At 36.8% G+C, this 17,966-nt stretch overlaps 1 protein-coding gene across 16 annotated transcripts in view; it reads left to right on the top strand.

Moving 5' to 3' along the window:
- PPIP5K2 (diphosphoinositol pentakisphosphate kinase 2) overlaps positions 1-17,966 on the top strand; it is a 53,257-nt gene that overhangs the window by 5,959 nt on the left and 29,332 nt on the right. For 15 of the 16 annotated variants that reach the window (XR_008210529.1, XM_052700964.1, XM_052700967.1 and 12 more), the window contains 10 exons: positions 3,872-4,274; positions 5,635-5,830; positions 6,527-6,617; positions 7,516-7,601; positions 10,449-10,603; positions 11,096-11,197; positions 13,861-14,022; positions 15,012-15,133; positions 16,620-16,721; positions 17,223-17,309. Coding sequence is in view for 15 of the 16 variants with exons in the window: in XM_052700964.1 (XP_052556924.1) it covers positions 4,131-4,274; positions 5,635-5,830; positions 6,527-6,617; positions 7,516-7,601; positions 10,449-10,603; positions 11,096-11,197; positions 13,861-14,022; positions 15,012-15,133; positions 16,620-16,721; positions 17,223-17,309 (1,247 nt within the window). In the remaining variant the exon portion in view is untranslated. Of the gene's footprint in view, positions 1-3,871; positions 4,275-5,634; positions 5,831-6,526; positions 6,618-7,515; positions 7,602-10,448; positions 10,604-11,095; positions 11,198-13,860; positions 14,023-15,011; positions 15,134-16,619; positions 16,722-17,222; positions 17,310-17,966 lie in introns of those variants that run through there. The other variant, XM_052700977.1, reaches the window with a different exon arrangement.

Below are 17,966 nucleotides of genomic sequence, written 5' to 3'. Positions count from 1 at the left end.
GTGTCAAAAGACTTCTTCCTGTTACAGCTGTTGCAACTACCGTTTGCATTAACAGCATTAACAACAGCAAAAACATTTGCCTTACTGTAGCTAAAAAGTATTTTGTCTGTTTAGAATTTCAATTCTGCAACCCAATTTAAGGCACAAAAAAAAACACAGAAGGTGGTTGGTTTGTTGGGTTACTGGTGGTGTAGAAAGTACAGTAGGGGGTAGCAGAAGTGAGATGGAAAGGAGAACAAACTGGTAGTCATCTGCATTCTGAGAGCTGACAGCACTGATACAGGATCTGCAGGGGTAAGAGCCTAAGCACTTCAAAAATCTGCCAAAAAACAGTGACACAATGAGAATTATAGTGAAAAGACAATTCTTCAGCTTCTCTGTTAGTTGCTTTTAGTAAGCCAATTGGTTGTACACAAAAGCCTAGCAGAGCTCTCTGTCAGGTTAAAAGCCATAACTGGTGTTACAGACAACTGTGAATGTGCCAAAGTCTTTGCTTACAGGAACACCTCAAATATTTTGAGCAGTGTTCCAAAAGCATTCTTGCTTCAGGTGCCTTCTCCAAACAGCAATGAAACATCTCTCTGACAGTCCTTCTGAGGTAGCTGGGACTATTTCAGAAGAGAGTTCCATCCTTTTGCTCTGCCGTTACTGTTTCTACATGGTATACAATTTGAGAAACAGCAATAGTAAAATTATTACATAGTAGTTTCTGCATTTTTTTTTTCCCATCTCAGCTAACTATAGATGTGTTGGAAGGCTTCTGTAAGTTATTCGCTGTATTCACAGTTAGTTACGCTCAGATTTCTCTTTCCATGTTACTTTCCATGGGCTCTTGTTACTTTACGCACCATGGGAATGGAGTAAACTCCTCTATTTTTACTGTAGCCAAAGTATTTGAAGGGAAAGAGTTTCAATTCCAGTCTTTTAAAGCATTTATTCTGAATATAAATTATTTATATCCCAACCCAATTTTATGCTAACGAGAATGGCCTGCAGCATCTGCTGTCTGTAAGATAAGCTGCTATCCATCAGTAGTCAGAATGCCAATTTATATGCAATTCAGTGAGTCCATGAAGTAATTTGCAAGAGCATCAATAGCTTTTTTTAATCTTTTGTCTTTGGTCCTATTTTTACAAACTGTGTGGAAGCTTTGGGGTCCAGTGTCAATTGTAGATGTCAATTAAGTAACCTACAACTGGATAGCTTATGAGCGAAATTGATTCCAAGATTTCTTTCACTTGTGTATGCTCTCCTTAAGATTGCAAGCTGCCCTTCATAAAAATCATAGAATGGCCTGGCTTGAAAAGGGCAATAATGATCATCTAGTTTCAACCCCCTGCTGTGTGCAGGGTTACCAACCACTAGACCAGGCTGCCCAGAGCCGCATCACATGCATTCTCTTATCTTTTCAGCTAGGAAGTAATCTGTATTTTGAGCTGGTGTTCATGTAGCTGTGCCCAATTACTTCTGAAAATTTTATCTCTCTTTCCCTGAAGAGAAACGAGAACAGCAGTTGAAGCTCTGCCAGTTTTCATGGCATTTTATATTTTTCCAAGTTGCACATTTTATGTATTTGGGATAGGAAGACATCTGTATTCCTAAGAAAAAAAACATGGACTTCAAAGTCATTGTCTCCTTCCCTCTAGACTTACAGACTTTCTGCAGTAATGTTGAATATAAACTTTTCCACAAGAGTTGGAGGAACTTGTGCAGTTGGAAACAATGTGATGACTAAAAGAGTTCTCCAAACTAGTGTCTCCGAAGTCATGGTAGAATGCTGCATAGGATACATGGGTACAGAAAGGTAGATTTATGTCTTACAGGATAGTTGTTAAAAGATACCAGTTGTGGAAAAGGCACCACCTTCAGAGGGGTGGACAATGCAGCTTACCTTGCAGAAGATGTTAACTCTGAAGAGAGTAGGGTGGCTGCCCAAAGTCTGCTTTCTGCAAAGCTCTGCTTGGCAGGTTTACTTCCTGCCATTGAAACCAGCAACTGCTCTCCAGATTCTGAAGAATGTAGAAACGCACTAAGTTTCGGATCTGCTGACAAGTTTAGTTTTGTGATTTGTCGACAAACGTGCTTTCTCTTCAGTATTTATTTTAGGTACCTGCTTTGGGAAGTGATCTTTTCAGACTGGAGAAATCTGGCTGAAAATCGTCATGAAGTAACTAGTTGTTAATTGCTTGACTGTGCAGCTTCTAGTGCTGTTGCAGCATGCACTGCAGGAATATGTAGGGAAGAGAAAGCCTACCTTTTCTGATGACCTTCTTCTTATCTGCTTCAAGTGAATGTTTTTCCTACTTTAATAACTTTTTCAATCTTAAAGTTTCCTCATGAGACATTTGTTTCAAAATTACATTGTCTGGCTAGGGAGAGGGAAACAGACAAAACTGCTCCAAGGGGAACTCTTAAACTTATTTTTCAGGCTCTACCAGATGGAGATGTTTTGTTTTGTCAATCTTTAATGCTATTTCAAAATTTGTATTACTTGCCTGTATCTGTTAGCAATAACCTTTGCCTTTCTGAAGCCTGCTGGAATTATGATTTAGACACCTTGTTTTCTCCACCTTTTTGTAAACAAGGTTGATTTATTGAAACCTAATTTCTAACTCTCACAGGAGCAAGGTGATGCCAGGTGTTTGAAGTTTTGTTTTGTTTTGTTGCTTGAAGGACAGATAGGTACAGTTTAGCAGGATAAGAGAAGATAATCTTTTATCAATGAAATTGAAAGAGCCTTTTGTTAGTCTGGATCCTTATGTACCTGTTGTTCAAATCTCAGCTTCAGAGTCTGAAACAGCTGTTTTGTTTATCCATGCTTAACCTATTGCTCCCTCACAGATCCTTTCTGGGTAACTTTTGCTCCATTTACCACCCTCTTTCTGAGGAAGCTGAATGGCTGACTACTGTTGGAATTTACTATTGCTTCACATGGTTCATGGAACAGTCATTTTGACAGATATTTAAAGATAAATTCAGTTCTGCTGAGACATCATTATTGAATGGCACATAATGATCTGTGTAATGGGCAGTCTAAAGCATCAGATCAGCTTCTGAACAACTGCTTTATTAATATCCTAAATAACTGTAGTAGATTATAATTAATGGCATAGAGCTGTGCATAGCTTACAGCAAGAAGAGAATTAGCAATTAATATGTCAGAAGGCTGGATGCTGGGTTGTTGTTTCTGTAGCCGACTTACTTGGTCAAGAATTTATTTTCATGTGACTATTGGAAAGTTACAGAGTGCTCTCTTCACTGTACAGTGCTGCATCAAAGTAGAAGGTAGAAGGCAATGGTAGTGCATACCTCTAACTATTAGCTTCCAATGTGAAAATGAAACAGTGTTTTCCTGGAAATGAATATGCACGTAATATCAAGGTAGCACATTTTGCTTTTAATCTGATGATCTGCTTTAGAATGGTTTGAGTGGCAGCTTTACTCCTTTCAGATGGGATTTTATTTGCTTGCTGTTTCATTTGATCAGCAAACTTTGGGGGAAAACAGCTGACAGAGAGTTAGAAATATTACGACGAAAGAACAAAAATATTTAACATATGGTCTCAACTTTACTCTTCTGAAGTTAGGAAAAAATGCAAGTGACGGCTTTACTTTCCTGAGTTATATTGTCTGTTTTTAAAATGTTGGTCAGTAGTTTGAAAATCTCTGGAAGGTATTTCCAAAATACTTTTTCTCTAAAGACATGAGTAAAAGCAAATCCTGTACTTCGTAGCATTTCCTTTCTGATGTTTTCCTCAGTGGTATATAAATGTTCAAATGCTTTTTATAAGTGAGAGGTTTATTTTTGTGTATCTTTATCAAGTGTGTGAGTTTGTTTGTTAATTTGGATTTTTTTTTAAATTTTTTGTAGGTTCAGAAGCAGTACCATCTCAGGGAAGCAGTAGCCTGTTGTGGGTCTCCTGAAGCAATAACTTAAACCAATAATAAGCAGATGATACCAGGTTAATGGTGTTTGGTTCATGTCACAGTGCCATCACTGTGGCAACACCGCTCAACAGCATCAACAAGCCAGGGACTTCTGCGCTCCCAAGTCATTAGGAAACATGCCCAGCATCTCAGCTGCCAAAGTGACTGTAGTCTCAACATAAATATCTGTAGATCTCTTAGCCATGTCTGTTAGTGCAACAGAGAATGATCCTCCTAGATTCTTCGTTGGTGGAGAAGATGGAGAAGAACTGTTGGATTCAGCCAGATCTACGGATTGTGAACATTTCTATGACCATGGGGAAGAAGAGGAGGAAGAATATGACTCGGTAAGTACTGTAATGTGTGTTATTTGTATGCTCTCTAGCATTGTTTTACTTTGAGATGATGTTAGATTACAAAAATGTAATACTGAGGTGATGTTCTGAATGGGGAGATAATGTTAGTAGTCAATGATCTTGTTACTTATGTTTGGAAATGTGGCACACTTGGGAAATAAATGTACCTTGAATTTAGAAGTAGATGTACTTTACCTTATTGCAGTTTCAGATCAGCTGAGCTTTGCAGGCCTGATTAAGCCTCTGTTATTGAGCTTGATGGCCTAAACTTTCATTATATTTATTTGTACAATTAGTTGCAAAAAAAATATGGATAATTTTTCTTTAGTGTATGTTGTCAACTGATGCAGTGTCCTTTTATCTTCAGTTTGAACAGACTCTTCATATCTCTTTCTTCATCATATTGTTTTCATTAAGACCAAATATGCCAAGATAAGAAATTTTGTTTCTTATCTTGGTATATAGAAAGTGTACGGTTAAGGTTAATCTTATGGCTTAGTACGCTCTGCAAGTTTAATGAAATGAGTTTATTAACAGGTCTTTGTCCAACTCTTAACTTTATCGTGAGTTGCCATATTGTAGGATTTTTAGCTGAATTTTACTATTTTTTTACTCTATAACATTCCACTTTGGGAAATGTGATATTAAATTTTCACTGACTGCAAGTGTGTCTAGGAAGTTTGAAAGCAAAGAAATGTTAACACAACATTTGACAGTGATTAAGCTTAACTGGGGAGTGCTATGAAGTACTGCAAGATTCGTAGCTCAGACTGTTCAGTGCAATCAGTGTACTTTAAAGGAAAAGTAATTGCCTACCTTTTAAAGAGCTTTCATTTGAAATAAAAGGTTTTTGTACTTAGTCTATTTCTCTCTTTTAAAACAAATAAATACATTGGCTGTTCTCTTATGAATACCACCAGTGAAGGTTGTTTTTATTTTTATTTTTTTATTTTTTTTTGAAGCCTCACAGCATGAAATAAAACAGACTATAAAGAAGAAGTGCATAGACAGCTTCATTCTGAAATACAGACTAGTAATTCTTAGCTTTAATTTCCTTTCTTATTAGGTAATGAGCTGAGAGGCCTTGTGACTATGAGATTTAAAAATATTAAACAGCTTAAAAACAAATTGCTGGTTAATTTCACAGGAAGTTATAGCACAATTTAATTTCTAGGCACATTTTTCATAAGGATGCAGAGAGACATGTTGTCTTATTGCAATGTTGTCTTCTAGTAAAAACTAGCTTAGAGGTAGTAAGTGAATTTTATCAGAAAATGCCTTCTCTAAAATTGTGCTGCTCTAACACAATTGCATTCTGAGAAAACCCAATATTTTTTCCCCTTCTCTTCAGCCACCAGAAAGACAGATTGCAGTTGGAATTTGTTCAATGGCCAAGAAATCAAAGTCTAAACCAATGAAAGAAATTCTTGAACGTCTCTCCATGTTTAAGTACATTACTGTTGTAATATTTGAGGAAGATGTTATTTTGAATGAGCCAGTAGAAAACTGGCCATTATGTGACTGTCTCATTTCTTTCCATTCTAAAGGTAAATATTTTAATAATACCATAAAAATTTTTGACATCCAAATACTTTGTTCCTAACTGTTGTTGCTGGGTTTTTTGCCTGTCAAAATCAGTAGGTTATCCTAGTTGATTACTTCTGTCTTTTTGAACATCAGTTATATTACTAATTGATGCTGTTTTAATTCCTTGAGAAAGTGCTGTCCGATGTGGTATTTTAAAGTAGCTATTCTTTTTGTGAAACCAGTGGAAATGATAAGGAGTGTTAGACCAATGCTTACTTTGTCCATTAATTCTCAATGCGTGTTCTTCTCTCTGTGGAGTGTTGGCTCTCTTGACCTCATCTATCTGTGTTAATATTTACCTTTTTTTTTGTGGGTTTGTGAAGTGAGCCTAAGATGACCAAGTGAAAGTTTAAATTTTATTTTATTTTATTTTTAATTAGGCTAAAGTAATAGAAGCCTAGTTCTGGCTCTAAGAAAATAGAGGGAGTCTGGAGGAGGGAATAGAAGTCAAGATCTCTGCTTTAACCAGTCTACACTGAAGTCAGGATGCAGTTTTGTGATCATCTTAAGGAAATGTTAGTGTTATCTGCAGCTGAGGGAGGAACCATACCCCCTTTTATGCCATAAGATTTCTAACTAAAGCTTGAAAAAAAAATGTTCCAAACTGTTTACTGGTGTTTTGTCTTGTAGTTTTAACTTATTTCTTGATGTTTTAGGATTTCCACTGGACAAAGCGGTTGCCTATGCAAAACTCAGGAATCCATTCATAATCAATGACTTGAATATGCAGTATCGCATACAAGACAGGTAAGCGGCGATTACCTCTAAAAGTACATTTCTAAGTTAGAATATGAGGATTTGTTGGCATTGCATAACACTGCTTCTAATGTACTGTACCGTAGAAAAATTTTTGAATTTTGTTTTCCTAATATGCTTCTAGTTTTCAGTGATATGCATTTAGATGTTCTTTTTCTTTTAGTACTTTTATTTTGGTACTCTGAAGGTTACCAAGGTTGTAATTGAGTAAAGTGTTAGTTTAATGTCTAGCAAATGTGAAACTTAAGCTTTGGAAAAACTAAGTGTAGCATAGATACATACAGTCCTCCATTTGTAGCTTACTTAAGGAATTTATGTTTTTTTAATGTTCCATGAGAACTTCTGGGAGTTGTTAATATTAGGAGACTGTGTGGTCATTCAGAGTCAGTTTTCTTCTGGGGCTTTGATCATGCACAGCAAATAGTAACAAAACAATAGCAAACGAAGTACATTAACACTGGACACTTTGGACAATATGTGGAATTGCTATTTTAGATGCCTTTATTTGTTGTCATGCATAAACATTTTCAGTCTCTGTTCATGTCTTTGACAAGAGAGCTATTAAAATTGTTTCTCTTGTCAGAGTGGAGAGGACAAGACTGGCACAGCAAATGGCATTCTTACTGCTACTGGTGTGGTCACAACAAAGGAACCATTGTGTCAGTGACCTTTAAAGTATGCAGAAGTACAGTATTAAATATATAATAGTAGTATGTTCACTGTGTAGTGGTGGGTTTTTGTTTTTTTTTTTTTTGTTTGTTTGTTTTTTGTTTTTTGTTTTTTTTTTAGAAAACAGTTGTATGTATTTTCCTGCTCCCTTCCTCATGGTCTATAAAAATTCAAATACTGTCAGGTTTTGCTGTCATGCTTTGGAACCTTCTTCTTCTAGGAGAGAAGTGTATGGTATTCTTAAAGCTGAAGGCATTTTACTTCCTCGTTACGCAGTTCTGAACCGTGATCCAAACAATCCACAAGGTAAAAATTGATTACAAAACTGTTAACTAATGGCATCTCTTTGTTTTCCACTGGTGAGTGGTGGATACATAGCAGGAAGCTATTTCACTTCCTGGAGGATTAATTCAGTGCCTCAGAAATTTCTTATGCAATGCTTAAGAGTTAACCCACAAACTTACTTTTGCTGCTTGCCGCCAGGGAAGTGTGAGAAACAGAAAAGACATTGACACTGTGTAAGCCCTGTTCAGTCATACTTCAAACATGCATTCTTTGATCACAAACCCAAGGCATAGCATTGTATGACTTCCTATGAAGTTCATTAGCTCTGTCCCCACCAAAACCAGTACAGGTGTGCATCTGAAAAGTTGTGGTTCTAAATTACGGGTTCACAGTCTTCTTTAGCCTTCACAGACCAACTAGAATACAAAGACCTTCCAGCTTGCACGGAGACAAAATTTGTCACTGTGGAGAGCAGTGTTCATGAACTTAACATTGCCCACAATAAACTGATAAACAATAAAATGATTTCAGTTAGGCACTGGCAGAAACTACTCAGGCTACTGAATGCTTTCCTTTGTAGAATAGAACGGATTAGTTTGGTTAGAAGGATCTACAAAGATCATCAGATCCAATTGCATGACCTCTTCAGGGCTAACCAGAAGTTGAATGAATTATCCAAATGTCTCTTGCACATGACAAAGCATGGAGCACAACACCTCACTAGGAGGCCTGCTGGACAACTCTCATGGTGAAGAATTTTTTGTGTGTGTGCACTCCGAGCCTCACCTGTTGCTACTTTGTGCCGTTCATGTGTGTCCTGTTACCGATTACTGGGGAAGAGGAACTGACACTTCCCTTTGTGCTTCCCTTCCACGGCGGGCTGCAAAGAGCAATGATACTTTATCTTGGCCATCTTTTTTGCAAACTGGACAACCGAAGTGCCCTCAGCCTCTCTTTACGGGACGTGCCTTCCAGCTTTCTTATTAGTTTTGTTACCCTCCTCTGCTTACAAGGTCCTTAATGTCTTTTGTTTTATAGAGCCTGAAAATATGTGCAGTATTCAAGGTGTGGCAGCCCCAGTGCTAAATATAGCAGAAGAATCATCTCTTTCAGCTGACTGACTGTGCTGTATTCAGTGCATTCCAAAATGCATTTTGCCTTCTTGGCTGTAAAAGCACGCTACTGGGTTTATGTTGAGCTGCTTTCAGCATCACCCCCAGGTCACTTTCTGCTGAGCTGTTTTCCAGAACTTGTCTCCCAGCTTCTACCTGTGTCTGGCATAACCTCAACTAAGCTGAAGAACTTGGCATTTTCCTGTGTTGAATTCCATTCTATTGCTGACTACCCAGTGTTCCGATCTATGTAAATTCCTCTTGTTCAGCCAGGGAATCAACAGCATCTTTTTGTTATCACTTGCAAACTTGCTGAGGACACATTCTATTCCTGTGTCCATATCATTGATAAAAATATTGAGCAGGACTGGCCCTGGAATTGAGCCCTGGGGAGCACTGCTGGTGTCCAGCCACTGAACAAGTATACAGTTTGAATTGCACCATTGAGCCAGGTCATTGCTCAGTGTAGTGTCCACCTGTCTTCAGAGCTGGACAGCTTTTACGGAAGGATGCTGTTTGGGGTGGTATCGAATGTGTTACTGAAATAAAAAAAAAAAGCACATCTGTCCCCTTCTTTATCATGCAACCTTATCATAAGAGGAGATCAAGTTATTAAAGCAAGACTTTCTCTTCATGAGCAAATAAACAGATGTATAAGGGGAAAGTCAAATCTGCAGATAATGTGCTCTGAATATCAATTGCAAACAGCAAACAAAAAGATTGATCTATTGTATGTTGAGGTAGTTCTCAGCCTCTTGAAAATATTGCATCTAGCACCACAGTGTTTGCTGTTTGGCTGTCATACCTCTGATGTTTCAAAAAAGAGCTCTAAAGAAAAAACAAACAGCTGGGGGTGATTTCACACTGATGGGCAGCTCTGCTCCACCATATTGCTCTCTCATCCTTCCTCCTCAGCAGAAATGGGGAAAAAATATGATGAAAATAAAATGATCATGGGATGAGATAAGAGTAGGGAGATTATTCACCGTGTATAAGCATGTGCGAAACAGATGCAGTTTAGGGAGATTAATGTAATTTATTGCCTGTTGCTAGCAGACTAGTGCAGTGAGATCAGAATGCTTATTAAAAGCATTACCTACTTCTGCCTCACACCGTTCCCTGGGCAATGCAGGGGAATGAGGGCTGTGGTCAGTCAGTCCATAACACTCCATCTCTGCCATTCCTGCATGGTCCCTTTCTGTTGCTCCACTTAGATTCCTTCCAGAGCATGCCATCCTTCCCCGTCTGATTATGCGTGGGCTTCCCACAACCTGCAGGTCTCCTGGCACAGCTCTGACACAGCTCTGTACCAGGGGCCCACCCTTTCAGGCGGTGGGGGGACCCTGTTGGAGCAGCTGGAGTGGTGCTGCTCTGAAACAGCTGGGCTCTGTGAGCACAGATCCCCCTCCAGCCCACTTTCCACCCCTATTACCAAAACCTTGCCACATTAGCCTAGTGCCCTATCTTAAAAGCTTTTTTTTTTTTTTTTTTTATTTTATACATGCAAAATCTGGAGGGAAAATTTCCTGTGTGATGCCACAAGAATCTACAGAAAGCCTAATAATTTAACACAATTGAGATGTGGTACAGCAGGTGTTCAGCAAATGTTGATTAACTTTTTGTGCATTAATAACAAAGCAGTGAACCAGAGGTTCACAATAGCCTTTTTATTTCAACCTCCAAAATCACTCCAAGTCCCTAATAATTTTGTTCCGTGAAAATATTATTACATCTGTTGTTTGCATTGTTTCTTCAGAATGCAACTTGATTGAAGGAGAAGATCATGTGGAAGTGAATGGGGAAATTTTCCAAAAGCCTTTTGTAGAAAAGCCAGTTAGTGCTGAGGACCACAATGTTTACATTTATTACCCAGCATCTGCTGGGGGTGGAAGCCAGAGGCTTTTTCGAAAGGTGAGGATAGCGCGCTAAGACTATGGAGATTCCGTCATGTTAAGTGACTATATTCTTGGATATGTTTTAATGACTATAAAAAAGGTGAAATTAATTGATGTTGAATTTGAAAGCTAGTCTAGCTTCCCTCCCCTGCCCCTCCTTTTTTTTTGTTGTTTTTATTATTTTATTTTATTTTTTTTTAAGATTGTAGATGACCAGCAGAATTGCTGAGTATGACCTGCCATTGTAGGGGTAGCAGCAGATAGATAAATGTTCTTCAAGGAAACCTATAGAATGACTGAAGACCCCTGTTCTGTTCAGTAGACGTTCAGCAGCTGCTAATACTTACAGTAGAAGAAGCATATGTTTTCAGTGCATTTGAGTTTGATCAAAACCTACTTGCTATGTTTGGTACAGGAAATGTTTTCCCAGTATAGGTTTGTTATTTTAAGGAGTTTTGCAATTTCTCAGTAGCTTTCGAGTTTATTAATAGAAAAATATTTGTTTCAGATTGGCAGCAGAAGCAGTGTTTATTCCCCTGAAAGCAGCGTGAGAAAAACAGGCTCCTATATTTATGAGGAATTTATGCCTACGGATGGCACAGATGTGAAGGTATGATAACTGCATATTCTGACTTATATTTAAAGCACTAAAGTACTCCATGAATTTCTCAGTTTTAAAGATAAAAGTAAATCATTGTGTTGAGGATTAATTTTAGTTAAGTTTTGATAGAGTTCATAAGAGAAGAATGACAGTTTTATCTAGCTAAACATAGTACTTATAATATACAGAAGTTGGGTTACGTCACTGGAATCTGGTGCAGGAGGCTTATGTAATGTAGAAGCACCAGCACTTCTGCAGAAGGATTACTCATCCCACAAAGACAGCATGCGGAGACAAATTAACATTCATCAGTTTAATAGAGAGGTACTCACGTTAGTGGAAGTGGCTCTCAGCTACAGTGTCTGCCCTGGAGTTTCCCCCAGCAGATACTGATGGCGACGGACCTGCAGAATGCCCACACTACCTCTTAGCACCATGGCTTATTAACTGCAGGCAGTTTCCCAGGCTAACACAATTCCTTTCTTGTGAGTTGGTCTCCTATTCAGGCCATGATCTCTATTTTTCCATACAGCTTATAACCTGACACTTTTTTTTTTATAGTATTAGTATCGTATATACTTTTCTGTGTGAACAGACAGATACTGTCCAGATGTTTTGTTTAAATGTTAAAAAAAAAAAAAATCTGTAGCCGAGATACATTTTACCAAATAAGGTATTCTTCTAATTAATAATCAAAAGTTATTAAATAAAATGATATGAAGTTGGAAAAGTAGCGAGTTGTGCTTATCTGTAATTATTTTTACTCTTTTGTTTATTTTCTAAATAGATATAAAGAGTAAGCATCATAAAAGAGTGAAAAGCAGTAACAGCACAGGTTCCACCTATTGGGATTGCCTGCTTTGTGTTAGTTCTGGCTGTTTTAAGCCCAGCACTGAACAAGTATAATGAGTGTTTTATCATGTACATGAGAGATCACCATATTTAGGCAAAAAGTGGAAGTTAGAGTATGTGATCTAATCCAGTCTTATGCCAAATAAGCCCTTGAGAAACTGCAGTCAACTTCTTCCATCTGGAGATACATGAGGGTGATGCTAATTTTTTGTTCGCAGGCAAATCCCCCCCTTCCTAAAGATGTTCTGCTTAGTCTTCATATGATTTTAGTGTGGAACACTTTAATCTGAGTCTATGTAAGAGCTTTACAATATGTTTCCAAGGAGAAAAGTTTATAGGAACTTGAAGAGATGCATATGACTTGAGGGTGCAGCCTGTTTTGACAGCTGTTAAATGGTAGACATCAAACAGCATCTGCAGACTTGAACACCGTGTGTAAATAGTGGATTTATTTTTTTTAATAACGAGACTGTCAGCTTTATGCTGCAGTTTTATCCAGCTCATTTTCGGCATCTGTTTTCTGTCTTCCAATATCAGCTTGCTAGCAGCATAAGTATTGCAATTGTCATTCAAACAGGAGATTCTCATTCAGGTCTTCAAGGATACTGATAATATTCCATGCCTTAAAGTCATTGTCTAATACACATTTGTTACGATCTCTTTTTCAAATGATGTCCTGCAGGACTTTGCATCTAGGAGCTGTCTAAGGAAGCATAGCTGCCTACTACTGCTCCCTTAAATCGAACACAAAAGGAAAACCTGCTAGAGACTAGCCATATTTAATATACATACTCTCAGTATCACTTTATAATCTCACACTGTTGAAGGCATTATATGGATAGAAGGAATGTTGTCAGCTTAGACTTCCAAACATCATGCAGAGCTAGTCATGCAGTCACATCTAGTCTATCTACATCATGCAGTCACAGCTAGTGCAGTTTCTTCATCTAAACCAGGCCATTACTCTACTTTGTAAGAACTAAGAAGTTATCAAGAGTGTGGCAGTTCTCATGACAGCACTCTTCAGTGCTGTTTGAAATTGGTTATAATGTTTGATAGCAGTCATCTGTTTTACCTGAGTACTTTTTTTTTGGTCGAAGATTAACAGTCTTATTTTCAAGTACAGTAACAGTATCCTATTTACTGAGGGCTGTTGAGTGTCTTAATGCACAAGCCCAGCTACTTGATTGAAGTGAGTATTAAAATTGTAGCACAGGAGGTAGTACAATCATTCTCTCAGGCTGCTGTCTTGTAATGCCAAAACTGGGCAGATTGTCGCTTCGTTCAGTCTTACCTAAAATATGAAAGTATTTTTTTAATTAATCATTTACTCCTGCCACCAGGACTGGTGATTCTATAATCAGTGGAGCTCAAATTATTCTTGAGTTAATCTGCTTTCCAAGTACTGCAGATGATTTGAAGAAAAAGAACATTCTTTACCTTTATGTTGCCATAATTAAGGAATTGATTTTTGTTCATTAAGTTTTATGTTTTATTTTCTTTACATGTGCTTCAGCTTCATCCTCAATGGCCTCTAAATAATGGGTGCTCTCTGAATGCCATACCCTTGAGAAGGGTACTTCAGAGCAGAATTATCAATAACAACTGCTAGTATCTTCACAGAATCATAGAATGTAAGGTTGCATAGGGTCTCTGAAGGTCATCTGGTCCAAACCCTATGTGTAAAAAGGGACATCTAGAAGAGACTGTGCTGTGCGATTGCAGTGATTATCACATCTGAGATAAATTCAGAAGGATGTATGGATAAGTGTGATGTAACTTAATTACACTGAATCAGGAGTTGTTCTTTTTCAATAAAGGTGTACACAGTAGGTCCTGACTATGCTCATGCTGAAGCCCGGAAGTCTCCAGCTCTTGATGGTAAGGTAGAGCGGGATAGCGAAGGAAAAGAAGTGAGGTATCCAGTCATCCTGAATGCAAGAGAGAAGTTAATTGCTTGGAAAGTATGCCTTGCCTTTAAGGTAAGCTGATTACTTTCCTATCTGATCAAACATTTAATGCTAATTAATTGTTTACTACCTGAAACTTCTGTAGTGTTTAAATGTCCAAAGCTAGCAGTGATATTGTATGCTCTGTGCCCCTGATAGGGCATATTTTAGACTTTGAGCTGAAGATGAAAAAAAAAAATCTTTAAATGCAGCGAGAAGTTCCGGATGTGTTGCTTAGTTGCATGAGTTTCCTGTATGTTTCCTTACATGTTACTCTTGTGCTTTGCTAGTCCACAGTGTGTCTGTTCTATGCATAACCATATTAGTGGTTTCTAATTAGGGAAATGCATCTTCAGTAGTCAAGTTTTTGCTGCTCTTGTTACCTGGTGTCTGGTTGGGCTTTTCTTTATTCGAAGTGTTTGGTAGAGTCCATTTTTGTATAGTTCTATGTTTCCTGTATTAAAACTTCATTCAGTCTTTTCTGTCCTTTTCAGACTTCTTATTGAAAAGCTGTCTTTTAGTCCATTTCATAAAGGGTTGCAACCATGGTAGTTTACACTAGAGATTGTGGACAACTGTTACCTAGCAAAAGGGACTTTGAAATTGCATTTAATATCTTTTACTAACAGTATCAATACTAAGTCTTTAGCAAGACTATCCTATCAAATTTAAATTTGGGCAAAAATGTCTTTATTAATGTTTTATCATTTCTTGCCTACTGCTCTTAAAAACAATGTATAAGGGGAAACTCTACTGTCCAAATGGGAACTTGTAAGTCTATAATTGCCTAAGCTATATATTTTGAAGGTTGAGCTTGTGTGCGTGTGAATCTGATGCAAAATACTGATTCTGCTGTGGTCATGTAGGAAGATTTAATTCAAGTTGGGGGTACAAAGTTAATAGGTAAGAAGATGTTTACATGCTGAGCGAGCCTGACATGGAATTGAAAAGAAGTTTTAAGTGTAAAGTAAGAAAATTTAAGGAAAGTGATCAATGACTTGAACTTTTATTCTTAAAAACAGCAAACAGTTTGTGGCTTTGATTTGCTGCGTGCTAATGGACAGTCATATGTCTGTGATGTGAACGGCTTCAGTTTTGTGAAAAACTCCATGAAATACTATGATGATTGTGCTAAGATACTGGGGTAAGAGTTTATTGATTTACTTCAGGAGTTTTGCCTCTTCAGTGTGTAACTATAGATTATATACTAGTTACTCCTTATTCCTAAGTAATTATTTAAAATTAATTATTTAATAAAATAAGTTAAGATTTCAGATAAGTACTGAAGAACTAAGAACTGTAAATAAATCATAAATCATCTAAAACATCTGAGTGTTCTGCAGGTGCTGAAAGCTAACTAAGTACCATGACAGGATTAGTTTTTTAAAGGTAGTTGAGATTTTTTTCAAGTAGAGAAGTACCACTGCATAATTGTGCATGCTGCTATTTAGTATGTGCCCAAATTGATTTGTTTTTTCCTTGATCTGAAGCTGGTGTGTATGTATGTATTTCATACTCTTATATCCAAGTGGATGTAGTATTTATCATACTATGTTTCCTTTGTTGTACTGAAAGCAGGAGGAGGCAGAACAGTAGATCAAGCAGAATTGTACTGAACTTTATAACAGTGAAATGCAATCCTCAAATAGGACTGATCCTACTTTGGCCAGCTAAATTGCTATTACAGGGAGATTGCACTGATAAGATAGAGAATGACCTTTCTCGTTATCAAATGGTCTGACATCATCCCTAAATTGAGGAAGAGATAAGGTAAAATCATAGTTAACGATTGCAGTCCTCTTGTTTTAGGCCATTTTTTGAGTTAAGAGTTAGAATTCTGAGTTCTCAATTATTTAAGCTGCTGTTGATGTTGAATTCTCTTAAAAAAAAAGTTTTCCTACCATTTTTTCCTCATGTTTACATATAGTATAGTACAGTACATGTAATACAAAAAAGTAGATTTTACTTTTCTACCTTTTTATAAATGAAATCTTGAGTAGTTCTAATTCAAGATGTACATTTTTTCTTGATGCTACTGTTTTTTAATGTAGATATGAATTTGAATTCAATATATTTTGATAAAATACTCGGAAATAGAACATTAGCAATATATAATAAACTCCTGTATGCGAAAGCAGAGTTATCATTATTTAGTTAGGTTATTCACATTTTTTCCAGTTTTACCAACAAACTTTTTGAGAATTGATATTATCACTAAGGCTACCAGTTACTCTTTGATTAGCACGGCTTGCTGATTTTCAGGGATTTTCAGTTTGATAATGGAGTCAGATATCTGAATATTTAAATAAACTAGACCAACCTGTTTCCATGGAACAATTTTAGGAACTGGAATTCAAAGACTGAAGTTTCTTAAATATCCTGTGCTGTTAGGCTACTGTTAGCTCTGTTGCAATTTCAGTAGCTTTACATTATTCTGTAATTACATTTTTGTGTGTACAGTTAGAAAAAAAGCACTTATTTTTCCCTTTAGGAGAGAGATACTGTGATAAGTACTCTAAAACTACATAGATAAAAATGCAAATGTATAAATATGTTTGTTATGGAGTGCATGTGTGTTTTGTAAGATCTTCTCTAAACTTTTTTTTTTTTCCTTTTTAATTTTTCTGTAGAAATATCATAATGAGAGAACTTGCTCCCCAGTTTCAGATACCATGGTCAATTCCATTGGAAGCTGAAGACATCCCTATCGTGCCAACCACCTCTGGGACAATGTAAGAGAATAGTAGCAACACCTGAATTGTGGAAAATCCTAACATAACTCTTGTGTGCATTGTTTTTTCTCTTCACAAGGTGTACCCATTTTGATGAAAACAAGGAAGGAATCACAATTGCTATGCCAGCAATCAGAATTTCTGATCCTTAGTCAAGCTGAGTATAGAACAGCAGATTTTCAAGTGTAGCATCCTTCTGTGCATAGCTTCCTTCACTGCTAATCATTTTTCCAGCACCAGCTTAATATGCACTTCTAATAAACATGCTCTCTCATTTAATGAACTTCAAAATCATTTTAAAATATTACACAAGTAGTTACTCAAGTCTTAAAATCAATATGTGTATTTTATACTTCACATCACTTTCAGTTAACCTTATATTCTTGCATATCCTTCTTTCACTTTTGTAGTTATGTCAGATAGTGACAACTTTGTCAATAGTTCTGATTCTTAGTGGTTTTAATAATAAAATTTCATTTATAAAATTGTGAAACATTTCAGGATGGAGCTTAGATGTGTTATAGCTGTAATACGTCATGGAGACCGAACACCAAAACAAAAAATGAAAATGGAAGTAAAACATCAAAAGTAAGTTGAACTTCGATAAAAGCGCGTTTCTTGGGGATATGCAAGCAATGAATTAAGCAGGAAGTCCATCGTATAAGATATTCTTTGTTCTATTTTTTCTGTAGCTGTTGTCTTTCCACCTAATAAAGAAGCATGAACCTCTTTATAAGAGGACTGTCAGATTAGGTTTTCAGACCTCCTTCATTGCATTGCTTTGTAAACAGTCTTGTTTGATTTTAATGTTAATGAAAATATATTTGTTTCCATACATTTCTTTGTGAGTAATCAATAGAGAATATTTCTGGTTCACCGTTTGACTTTGACTTCTGACTTTGTTTTTATTGTTTGTTTTTTGTGTGACTTGCTTTCTTGCTGCAGTGCTTTTTTGTCTCTTAATTTTGTCAGTTTGATTACTGTGTATTTCTGGTAGATACCAGATACAAAGTGTCTGGAATTAGATGCAATGTCTTTATCTCGTATATTCACATACATCTGCTTTAAATGTACATATGAGTGCGTGTGTGTGTGTGTTTATCTTAATTCTGTTGAGGATTGTTCTTGAATGTTAAGGTGAATCACTGCTGTATATTCTTTCCTTTTTGTATTTAACACTTAGCAACTCAGTAAGAGAATGTCTTTTTGTACAACAAAAATTTCTCTTTCTCAAATTTCTCTGAA

The sequence above is a fragment of the Tympanuchus pallidicinctus genome, unplaced genomic scaffold (assembly GCF_026119805.1).
Source record: "Tympanuchus pallidicinctus isolate F22 unplaced genomic scaffold, pur_lepc_1.0 scaffold4, whole genome shotgun sequence".
In the NCBI taxonomy this organism is placed as follows: Eukaryota; Metazoa; Chordata; class Aves; order Galliformes; family Phasianidae; genus Tympanuchus; species Tympanuchus pallidicinctus.
The sequence above is the reverse complement of the archived record's forward strand: the minus strand, read 5'-3'. Positions and strand labels throughout refer to the sequence as shown.